General features: G+C 53.7%; 1 protein-coding gene across 1 annotated transcript in view; it reads right to left on the bottom strand.

Moving 5' to 3' along the window:
* The window catches only part of C19H16orf86 (chromosome 19 C16orf86 homolog), a 13,242-nt gene extending 4,746 nt beyond the window's left edge, over positions 1-8,496 (bottom strand). Inside the window, exons 1-2 of the mRNA XM_075577206.1 lie at positions 8,360-8,496; positions 5,371-5,528 (exon numbers count right to left, since the gene is read on the bottom strand). Coding sequence (XP_075433321.1) covers positions 5,371-5,528; positions 8,360-8,467 — 266 coding nt within the window. The 5' untranslated portion in view covers positions 8,468-8,496. The remainder of the gene's footprint in view (positions 1-5,370; positions 5,529-8,359) is intronic.
* Between the last annotated feature and the right edge of the window lie 3,532 nt (positions 8,497-12,028).

Genomic DNA, 12,028 nt, shown 5'->3' with positions numbered 1-12,028 from the left:
TGCCTCAGTCAGTGTGTGCGTGCGTCAGTCAGGCTTTGTGTGCGCGTCAGTCAGTGTGTGCGTGCATGTGGCAGTCAGTCAGTGTGTGCGCGCGGGGCGTCAAAGGCAGGGGGGGGCGTCAAAGGCAGGGGGGGGCGTCAAAGGGAGGGGGGGGGCGTCAAAGGGAGGGGGGGGCGCGTCAAAGGGAGGGGGGGGGCGTCAAAGGGAGGGGGGGGGCGTCAAAGGGAGGGGGGGGGCGTCAAAGGGAGGGGGGGGGCGTCAAAGGGAGGGGGGGGGGGCGTCAAAGGGAGGGGGGGGGGCGTCAAAGGGAGGGGGGGGGGCGTCAAAGGGAGGGGGGGGGCGTCAAAGGGAGGGGGGGGGCGTCAAAGGGAGGGGGGGGGCGTCAAAGGGAGGGGGGGGGCGTCAAAGGGAGGGGGGGGGCGTCAAAGGGAGGGGGGGGGCGTCAAAGGGAGGGGGGGGGCGTCAAAGGGAGGGGGGGGGCGTCAAAGGGAGGGGGGGGCGTCAAAGGGAGGGGGGGGGGGCGTCAAAGGGAGGGGGGGGGGCGTCAAAGGGAGGGGGGGGGCGTCAAAGGGAGGGGGGGGGGGGCGTCAAAGGGAGGGGGGGGGGGCGTCAAAGGGAGGGGGGGGCGTCAAAGGGAGGGGGCGCAGGGGGGGGGCGTCAAAGGGAGGGGGGGGGGCGTCAAAGGGAGGGGGGGGGCGTCAAAGGGAGGGGGGGGGGCGTCAAAGGGAGGGGGGGGGGCGTCAAAGGGAGGGGGGGGGCGTCAAAGGAGGGGGGGGGGCGTCAAAGGGAGGGGGGGGGCGTCAAAGGGAGGGGGGGGGCGTCAAAGGGAGGGGGGGGGCGTCAAAGGGAGGGGGGGGGCGTCAAAGGGAGGGGGGGGGCGTCAAAGGGAGGGGGGGGGCGTCAAAGGGAGGGGGGGGGCGTCAAAGGGAGGGGGGGGGCGTCAAATGGAGGGGGGGGGCGTCAAAGGGAGGGGGGGGGCGTCAAAGGGAGGGGGGGGCGTCAAAGGGAGGGGGGGGGCGTCAAAGGGAGGGGGGGGCGTCAAAGGGAGGGGGGGGGCGTCAAAGGGAGGGGGGGGGCGTCAAAGGGAGGGGGGGGGCGTCAAAGGGAGGGGGGGGCGTCAAAGGGAGGGGGGGGGCGCCTCAAAGGCATGGATTCCTCCCCCTGCATTTCCTGCAGTGGACAGGAGGGGGGGGCAGTGGACAGGAGGGGGGGGGGCAGTGGACAGGAGGGGGGGGGGGGGGGGTGGCAGTGGACAGGAGGGGGGGGGTGGCAGTGGACAGAAGGGGGGGGGTGGCAGTGGACAGGAGGGGGGGTGGCAGTGGACAGGAGGGGGGGTGGCAGTGGACAGGAAGGGGGGGGGGCAGTGGACAGGAAGGGGGGGGGCAGTGGACAGGAAGGGGGGGGGCAGTGGACAGGAAGGGGGGGGCAGTGGACAGGAAGGGGGGGCAGTGGACAGGAGGGGGGGGGCAGTGGACAGGAGGGGGGGGGGCAGTGGACAGGAGGGGGGGGGCAGTGGACAGGAGGGGGGGGGGGCAGTGGACAGGAGGGGGGGGGCAGTGGACAGGAGGGGGGGGGGCAGTGGACAGGAGGGGGGGGGCAGTGGACAGGAGGGGGGGGGCAGTGGACAGGAGGGGGGGGGGCAGTGGACAGGAGGGGGGGGGGCAGTGGACAGGAGGGGGGGGGGCAGTGGACAGGAGGGGGGGGGCAGTGGAAAGGAGGGGGGGGGGCAGTGGACAGGAGGGGGGGGGCAGTGGACAGGAGGGGGGGGGGCAGTGGACAGGAGGGGGGGGGGCAGTGGACAGGAGGGGGGGGGGGCAGTGGACAGGAGGGGGGGGGGCAGTGGACAGGAGGGGGGGGGCAGTGGACAGCAGGGGGGGGGGGGGCAGTGGACAGGAGGGGGGGGGCAGTGGACAGGAGGGGGGGGGGCAGTGGACAGGAGGGGGGGGGCAGTGGACAGGAGGGGGGGGGGCAGTGGACAGGAGGGGGGGGGCAGTGGACAGGAGGGGGGGGGGCAGTGGACAGGAGGGGGGGGGGCAGTGGACAGGAGGGGGGGGGGGCAGTGGACAGGAGGGGGGGGGGCAGTGGACAGGAGGGGGGGGCAGTGGACAGGAGGGGGGGGGGCAGTGGACAGGAGGGGGGGGGGGCAGTGGACAGGAGGGGGGGGCAGTGGACAGGAGGGGGGGGGCAGTGGACAGGAGGGGGGGGGGCAGTGGACAGGAGGGGGGGGGCAGTGGACAGGAGGGGGGGGGCAGTGGACAGGAGGGGGGGGGGCAGTGGACAGGAGGGGGGGGGCAGTGGACAGGAGGGGGGGGGCAGTGGACAGGAGGGGGGGGGGGCAGTGGACAGGAGGGGGGGGGCAGTGGACAGGAGGGGGGGGGGCAGTGGACAGGAGGGGGGGGGCAGTGGACAGGAGGGGGGGGGGGCAGTGGACAGGAGGGGGGGGGCAGTGGACAGGAGGGGGGGGGGGCAGTGGACAGGAGGGGGGGGGCAGTGGACAGGAGGGGGGGGCAGTGGACAGGAGGGGGGGGGGGCAGTGGACAGGAGGGGGGGGGCAGTGGACAGGAGGGGGGGGGGCAGTGGACAGGAGGGGGGGGGCAGTGGACAGGAGGGGGGGGCAGTGGACAGGAGGGGGGGGCAGTGGACAGGAGGGGGGGGGCAGTGGACAGGAGGGGGGGGGCAGTGGACAGGAGGGGGGGGCAGTGGACAGGAGGGGGGGGGGCAGTGGACAGGAGGGGGGGGCAGTGGACAGGAGGGGGGGGCAGTGGACAGGAGGGGGGGGCAGTGGACAGGAGGGGGGGGCAGTGGACAGGGGGGGGGGGCAGTGGACAGGAGGGGGGGGGGCAGTGGACAGGAGGGGGGGGGGGCAGTGGACAGGAGGGGGGGGCAGTGGACAGGAGGGGGGACAGGAGGGGGGACGCAGTGGACAGGAGGGGGGGACGCAGTGGACAGGAGGGGGGACGCAGTGGACAGGAGGGGGGACGCAGTGGACAGGAGGGGGGGGGCAGTGGACAGGAGGGGGGGGCAGTGGACAGGAGGGGGGGGGCAGTGGATAGGAGGGGGGGGCAGTGGATAGGAGGGGGGGGGCAGTGGATAGGAGGAGGGGGGGCAGTGGACAGGAGGGGGGGGGCAGTGGATAGGAGGGGGGGGCAGTGGACAGGAGAGGGGGGCAGTGGACAGTGACACACACACACACACACACACACACACACACACACACACACACACACACACACACACACACGTCTCAGTTGATGCGCCCTTTCTCAGTTCCGTTTGGCGCCGGAGGTGGGGAGCGACACCTACCTGTACTTCCGGGCGCCGCCACCGTCTGACTCGGCGCCGCGAGGGAGGAAGGGGGTCCGCCATCTTACGCGCCGCGTGGCAGCTGCGGGAAGCGAGGTGATTTGGAGCGGGGAGGGGGAGAGGTGATTTGGAGCGGGGAGGGGGGAGAGGTGATTTGGAGCGGGGAGAGGTGATTTGGAGCGGGGAGAGGTGATTTGGAGCGGTGAGGGGAGAGGTGATTTGGAGCGGTGAGGGGGGAGAGGTGATGCGCTGGGGAGGGGGAGAGGTGATTTGGAGCGGGGAGGGGGAGAGGTGATGCCGCTGGGGAGGGGGAGAGGTGATGCCGCTGGGGAGGGGGGAGAGGTGATGCCGATGGGGAGGGGGGAGAGGTGATGCCGCTGGGGAGGGGGGAGAGGTGATGCCGCTGGGAGGGGGGAGAGGTGATGCCGCTGGGGAGGGGGAAGAGGTGATGCCGCTGGGGAGGGGGAAGAGGTGATGCCGCTGGGGAGGGGGAAGAGGTGATGCCGCTGGGGAGCGGGGAGAGGTGATTTGGAGCGGGGAGAGGTGATTTGGAGCGGTGAGGGGGGAGAGGTGATTTGGGGAGGGGAGAGAGGTGGGTGTGTGTGTGTGTGTGTGTGTGTGTGTGTGTGTGTTTTATTTATTTTTTTGGACCTTTGGCCCGTCACTCCGCCTCAGGCCAATGAGAGGTGTGGGGGGCGGGCCAAGGGGGTGGTGTGAGTGTGTGAGGCCAATGAGAGGTGTGCGGGGGCGGGCGGCCCAAGGGACCAATGAGATTGCCGCTAGGGACACCGGACATCCAGGCAGGCAAACATACAGTGCTTTCACTAATATAGTATAAGATATAGATGGGGTACCCGGTACTCCCTGCAATGCTACTGATACACAACGATATAACTAAATCGATGCATATCTCAATATTAAAAGATATTGATAAAAATATAAATGGTTTGCAAATGATTCTAATGCTGTGACCCAGAAATGGATAGCAGAGAGGCTGTTATTATCAACACTGTTGTGTGTATGGTTGTTAAAACAGCTAGACAGATATTAAGAGACTGAGCTATACAATCCTAGTATACGTTTTTAAAGAATACGATACACACGGTTTACTTTTTGATGACCCATTTATTTCGTATGTGTACCATTATTTTAATCATGGCATAAATAAATGTTAAGTTTTAACAGCCTAGGTGTGCACCATAAATGTGCTTCTTGCTGGGGAAAGGCTTTACAACATAAAGCTTCTCTCTATTTTGAAAATACATTTCAAACCAGCACATAGGTAGCACCCGGTATCTACCTTCATACTTTAGGCAAAATCAGACTCTCATATACTCACTACTTATACATATCAGTGAGCGATATATCCTACATTGGTGTTGTGATCACCAGTTTTGTGATGTTTTTTTTCGGAATGTGTAAATATCCAAAATTTGCAACTTTGGTGAATTTGAGTAAATATTTCACCCTCTCCAGTAACCCCAAAAGATAAATATATTTCTCTATGCTTCAGCTTTGCCCCAAAATTGCCTTGATAACCTCCAAGCGCCTACATAAGGGAGATGTGGGGATCAAAAAAAGGCATTTTGGTGGGAAAACCCTGATTTCTTTCCATGTATAAATGTTTATTAATATGGTATCAATAGTGTACGCAGCACTTTACAAAACAGGCATTAGAATATGTGGAAAAATAATACACGAGCATCAAACATAAAAGCACATGGATATGGAAAGGAATCCCTGGCACGGTGAGCTCACAATCACAGGAGGATGCTGGAGACTTACGATTTCCTGGGCCCGAGGGTTAAATTGTAGACCTGGGCCCCAGGACTGAAGTGTAGACCTGGGCCACAAGTTGTTGAGGGGATGTAGTTTGGATAAATTGTTGGATGAGAGGAGCATCCTGTTGAACTTGGGCATGGCAGAGGAAGGGATCCATCCAGCCTCCCCAACCAAGTTGGGCCCAATTTCTGAGATTGGCCACCAGTCCTGGGACAGTTCGCTCAGCCCTCCCTCTGATGGCGGCCCAGAATAGGCTGCCCAAATGGTTTATCTACCCATACGTACTTGGCATTCTTCTTCTTAAAGCCGCAGCTGCACAGCAGACCGTGCAGCATTGAGAAGCTCTTGAATTTCTTCAGAGCTTGCAGAAGGTGACCTTGCTCTTCTATCTCCTTCTCATACAACTTTGGGTTAACCAAAATGGCAGCACCCGCGGCATCCCACTGTGGAAAAGCAGCGTATTATGTTAAAAAGCCACCCTTTCAGGAAACAGAGGCGTTGGTGGGCGTTTACTAACTTTCACTAATGTCTTTTGGTTTATAATCCCTGAAAGTTACAGGTAAATGGTTATTATTGCTCTGCCTTGTGTTAGCAAATGAATTACGGTGCCATGATTAAACAAGCCAGCTACTTCTTTGTATCATACGTGTCTTCGTATGTGCATGAATGTAGTGTTTCTGGGGGGGGGGGGGGGGGGGAAACATAAATTTTTCACAAGATATACAATAACAAACAAACAAAGATGCCCAAAGCTACTTCCAATGTGACAAAAATACACAGTGCAATACCTATATATCTCTTGTAAAAAGGGTCATTTAGATTAACCCTTTGGCCAAAGCGTCTTAAGCCTGCTGCCACTGCAAGGCATGACCGTTAGCAGGTGCTAACACTCACCTGGGTTAAAATTCTTATTTACCTGCATAATTACAGGAAGAATGATCTGCATTGGATCTGTCGTAACCCGGCAAAATGAAACTGACCTGCCAACTTGGAATGTGGGGAGGGGCGAGCTTAAAAACCTTGGGGGGGGGGGGGGGGGAGGGGACACTATATAACAGTATATATACAGGTGTGGGTCTGTGTGTATCTATATAACAGTATATATACAGGTGTGGGTCTGTGTATCTATATAACAGTATACAGTATATACAGGTGTGGGTCTGTGTGTATCTATATAACAGTATATATACAGGTGTGGGTCTGTGTATCTATATAACAGTATACAGTATATACAGGTGTGGGTCTGTGTGTATCTATATAACAGTATATATACAGGTGTGGGTCTGTGTATTTATATAACAGTATATATACAGGCGTGGGTCTGTGTGTATCTATATAACAGTATATATACAGGCGTGGGTCTGTGTGTATCTATATAACAGTATATATACAGGTGTGGGTCTGTGTGTATCTATATAACAGTATATATACAGGTGTGGGTCTGTGTATCTGTATAACAGTATATATGCAGGTGTGTGTCTGTGTGCATCTATATAACAGTATATTTACAGGTGTGGGTCTGTGTATCTATATAACAGTATATATACAGGCGTGGGTATGTGTGTATCTATATAACAGTATATATACAGGTGTGGGTCTGTGTGTGTCTATATAACAGTATATATGCAGGTGTGGGGCTGTGTGTATCTATATAACAGTATATACACAGGTGTGGGTCTGTGTATCTATATAACAGTATATATACAGGTGTGGGTCTGTGTGTGTCTATATAACAGTATATATGCAGGTGTGGGTCTGTGTGTATCTATATAACAGTATATATACATGTGGGTCTGTGTGTGTCTATATAACAGTATATATACAGGTGTGGGTCTGTGTATCTATATAACAGTATATATACAGGTGTGGGTCTGTGTATCTATATAACAGTATATATACAGGTGTGGATCTGTGTGTATCTATATAACAGTATATATGCAGGTGTGTGTCTGTGTGCATCTATATAACAGTATATATGCAGGTGTGTGTCTGTGTGCATCTATATAACAGTATATATACAGGTGTAGGTCTGTGTATCTATATAACAGTATATATACAGGTGTGGGTCTGTGTGTATCTATATAACAGTATATATACAGGTGTGGGGCTGTGTGTATCTATATAACAGTATATATACAGGTGTGGGTCCTCTGTATATCTATATAACAGTATATATACAGGCGTGGGTCTGTGTGTATCTATATAACAGTATATATACAGGTGTGGGGCTGTGTGTATCTATATAACAGTATATATACAGGTGTGTATCTATATAACAGTATATATACAGGTGTGTATCTATATAACAGTATATATACAGGCGTGGGTCTGTGTGTATCTATATAACAGTATATACAGGTGTGGATCTGTGTGTATCTATATAACAGTATATATACAGGTGTGGATCTGTGTGTATCTATATAACAGTATATATACAGGTGTGGGTCTGTGTGTATCTATACAACAGTATATATACATGTGGGTCTTGTGTATCTATATAACAGTATATATACAGGTGTGTGCCTGTGCGTATCTATATAACAGTGTATATACAGGCGTAGCATCTTCTATGTATCAGCAGATGCCGGACATGTGCTGGTGAACCACGATGGAAGAGTTGAGATGTCCCGGCACAGGGCTTGGCAGGGGGCGGGGGGGAAATGGCCAATCGGGATGAACACCGGCGTCCCTGCATCTGGATGGGACTCCCGCTGTGTGAATCCTACCGGACCACATCAGTGTGAAGCGACGCGCATTGAGTAGACAGCATCACTCTCCCTGCATGATCCTTATGCTGCGGCCCCAGTGAATGCGTGCAGGGCGTGGTGGGGGCGGAGCCATGACATCACGCGGCTGGTTCACCCTCATCTTGTCTTTTGGAAAGTGGTCACTCATCGCGCTTTCTGCAGGCGCGCGCAGGTAGTGACTGGGGCCGACCCCATAGAGGGCCGTATCTTGTTCATGCCACGCACGCCGCAGCGTGCGCAGACGCGAGCAGTGGGGACGAGGCCTAACAGGCGATCGTGCGGATTTAATTTTAATCACACAGTATTGAAGCAGGGGGTCTCCGGCGCTGAACCTCATTAATTTCAGCCTCGGGACCCCCTGCTCCCCATTACAGGCCCAGGTATCTCCATGCATTGTTTAAATGTCCCAATCACGTGACGCGGGACATTTAAACATGGCGGAGATACCATGGGAGATGGTAGAGATATCTTCCTTCAAATCCAGCCCAGCATCTCGTTTTCAATTCCTGTTAAACCCTCTCTCTTACCTGGACAGATTTCAGTTTGGGATTCTCCAAAACCCCGGCCAGGTTATTGAGAAATTGGACCACAGATACTTGTTGGGACATTTTCACTCCCTTCTTTTTCTCGCTCATCCTCAAATCTTTCTGCAGCTGTCAAACAAGTGAACCTAGGAATAACAGTAAAACTATTCTAACTCCTATTCTGCATGTATTGTCAAAAGTAAGAATACAGGCTATCAATTGGTTTAACAATCTGTCCCACTTCACATGTCAATGTGTATTTTTAAATATAAAAAACATTCTTGTTTAGAATCCCACATTCTGAACCTTCCGAATGACCGGAGACACATAGCAGAGTATATTGGGTTTGCAATTAATTGATTCCACTCAGGCATGTGACAATGAGTCTACCATTAACAGATGTTTTATTTAACATGGGTGTAGGACCTTTATAAGCAGAAAAGGCTTACAATTTCAGCAGTGTGTGTGTGTGTGTATTATATATAATTCATTATGGCTGAGTCACTCACAATGAAACTTAAATGTAAGTAGCAGAATGACTTAGTTTATTTTTGGGGGATCGCTGGACCAGAGATATACAGGCAAATAATAGGGTGTCCACAGCACTCCAATCTAGAAAAAGTAAAATCTGTTTGATTTAATCCATCACAACAGCAATACAATATTTGTTATTTTAATGGATTTAATAAAACAGATGTTACTTTGGAGTGCGGTGGACATCATATTTTTTAATATATCTATATCGCGCGCACCAATGGTGAATATCCAATAGATTTATTAAAACACACGTGTATCAGAAACTTACAATCTCCTCGCTCATGCCCCCACCTCTCTCTCACACTGCCACCTCTCTCGCCCACACACCCCACCTTTCTGCCTCCCTTTGTCCCTTACGTCCCCACTTCTCTCTCCCTCATGCCTCCACCTCTCTCTCACGCCCCACCTCTCTCCCACATGCCCCTTCCTCTCACACGCCCCCCACCTCTCTCCCACACGACCCTACCTCTCACACGCCCCCACCTCTCTCTCCCTCACGCATCCACCTCCATCTCTTCCGCGCCCCACCTCTCTCTCGCCCACATGCCCCCATCTCTCTCCCTCACGCCCACGCTTCTCTCACCCACACACCCCCACCTCTTTCTGTCCCTTACGTCCCCGCTTCAATCTCGCTTACGCCTCCACCTCTCTCTACCACACGCACCCACCTCTCTCCATGCCCCCATCTCTCTCCCTCACGCTCCCCACCTCTCTCTCCCTCACACCTACACACAGAAACAAAAAATGTTTGTTACATTTATAATACATTAAAAATGTAATTTAGAGTTATTTTAAAACAAATGCTACTGTACATGTATTTTCTCATAGTGCAGAACTGATTTATTTAAAAATAAACATACATGTAGGAAGGCTATTGCTTGGTCTGCAGCTTTAAGGCAGGGGTGCTCAACTCCAGTCCTCAAGACCCCCCCCCCAACAGGTCAGCAAGTGGGCCCCCCATGTGTATATTATCCAGTCTGCCACACGGTCACTTCCTCATTCGGATCCAGTCTGCCACACGGTCACTTCCTCATTCGGATCCAGTCTGCCACACGGTCACTTCCTCATTCGGATCCTGTCTGCCACACGGTCACTTCCTCATTCGGATCCGGTCTGCCATACGGTCACTTCCTCATTCGGATCCCGTCTGCCACACGGTCACTTCCTTATTCGGATCCCGTCTGCCACACGGTCACTTCCTCATTCGGATCCCGTCTGCCACACGGTCACTTCCTCATTCGGATCCCGTCTGCCACACGGTCACTTCCTCATTCGGATCCCGTCTGCCACACGGTCACTTCCTCATTCGGATCCCGTCTGCCACACGGTCACTTCCTCATTCGGATCCCGTCTGCCACACGCTCACTTCCTCATTCGGATCCCGTCTGCCACACGGTCACTTCCTCATTCGGATCCCGTCTGCCACACGGTCACTTCCTCATTCGGATCCAGTAGTTACAGTAGTAGGGCAACTTTTTATTTTTTAAACAAATAAATTAATTTGAACTATCAAAACTTCAATATATCTGCAACTTTGCTTTCTACGCGTGCAAAAAATGTTCCACAAAGGAACCCTTCACATGCCGATAATGTTTATTGGAAGAGAGGTATAGATGACAATATATATTCCACAATGACCTTTTAACATGTATAATTCTACTCGTGTTTTAATGGACCAAAAGAAATCCAGCGGCTTGATGAACAGTTTATTTTAATAGGTCTAATACAGTATTTTTTGGTGTTATTTTAAGCCAGGGTTCTCAACTCGAGTCCTCAAGACCCCCCAACAGGTCAGGAGTTCAGGATATTCCAGCTTCAGCAGAGGTGGCTCAATCCGTGGCTAAGCATGTCCTGAAAACCTGACCTGTTGGTGTCCCTTGAGGACTGGAGTTGAGCACCCCTGATATACACGAGACCCTAAAAGAGGTGCAATCCCTTCTAGGACCAAAGTGAGCCCCTGATGTAGCAGACATCATTGCGCCAGCAGGTGCAGGAACACGATGGCCCCCCTGCCTCTTGTACGCGTGGCTAGTGCAGACACAATGGTGTCTGCGGCCGTTGTGTGTGTCGTGCTACTACACGCCAGCAATAATGTCTGCTACATAAGTAATGCAGCGACATGGTTAGAGGGTCTCATGCAGTGACATGGTTAGGGGGTCTCATCTGGGTGATTATTGCCTTTTTTTTTACCCAAATCCGACACCTATAAGTATTTATTAAAGTGAGACTTGGGAGAGAAGGAATAGGCTCGGGCGGCTCCCTTGTGTGTGATGTCACCGTGTGATCAGTGAGAGATTGTACTGCCGGAGTCCCCCCTTATCGGCTCTCTGATAAGGACAGGGTGGGATAAGGAGAAAGAAAACACCTCCCTGTTCAGAGGCCCCTCAGAAATGCAACTGGCGGACAATGTGGGATTGCAGCGTTACAGATGGAGCGACTATTAGTTACTATATAAAGTAAAACGTTTGTTAACCCTTCGCTGCCAAAGGGACCAGCAAAACATGCTATTCCTGGACATACATCATCCAACCAAACCGTGCATGAAGGTTATTGGGAAGAACGCTGGCTTGGAAGTGGGTGAACCGAGATTGGGATCCCAGTGTCTGCTCTCCTCGCACCAGGATTACAGACGCACAGGGGATACCTGCGCCTGCTAAATTCTACATGCAACGCTGCGCACACGGTCAGGTACAAATTAGGCCAGTAAATCATGTAACTCCAGTAATATCCTCTGACTTCCTATACAGGCCTATGGACCCCAGCCTGTACAATGCAGCAGGGTAACGCTAAAGTGACCGGACCAGTGTGCTTCATTGACGTGTTTGCACCCAGTACCTACAGAGCGACAGTATACATGCTGGGATGTGATGGAGGCTGGGGGCACCTATGCGAGACATGTAGGGTGTCCTCTGGTTATGTTCCCGCACATTCAATGTAAAAACAAAATGTCTCGATCCAGCCACTTCGACTTAAACACGAATGAAAACCCAGCTAGGCCTAAAATGTTGGATTTCTTTCTGTACAAAAATAGCAGCAATCCTCCCTGGGAAATTGTGTTTTAAAGGGATTGATTTTTGGTAATGAATTTGTATTTACATAATTAAAACCAGGGGGTACTCCGGAGCTGAAAGCACG

The sequence above is a fragment of the Ascaphus truei genome, chromosome 19 (genome assembly GCF_040206685.1).
Source record: "Ascaphus truei isolate aAscTru1 chromosome 19, aAscTru1.hap1, whole genome shotgun sequence".
In the NCBI taxonomy this organism is placed as follows: Eukaryota; Metazoa; Chordata; class Amphibia; order Anura; family Ascaphidae; genus Ascaphus; species Ascaphus truei.
Note: the sequence above shows the minus strand (reverse complement) of the source record. Positions and strands in the feature narration are given on the sequence as shown.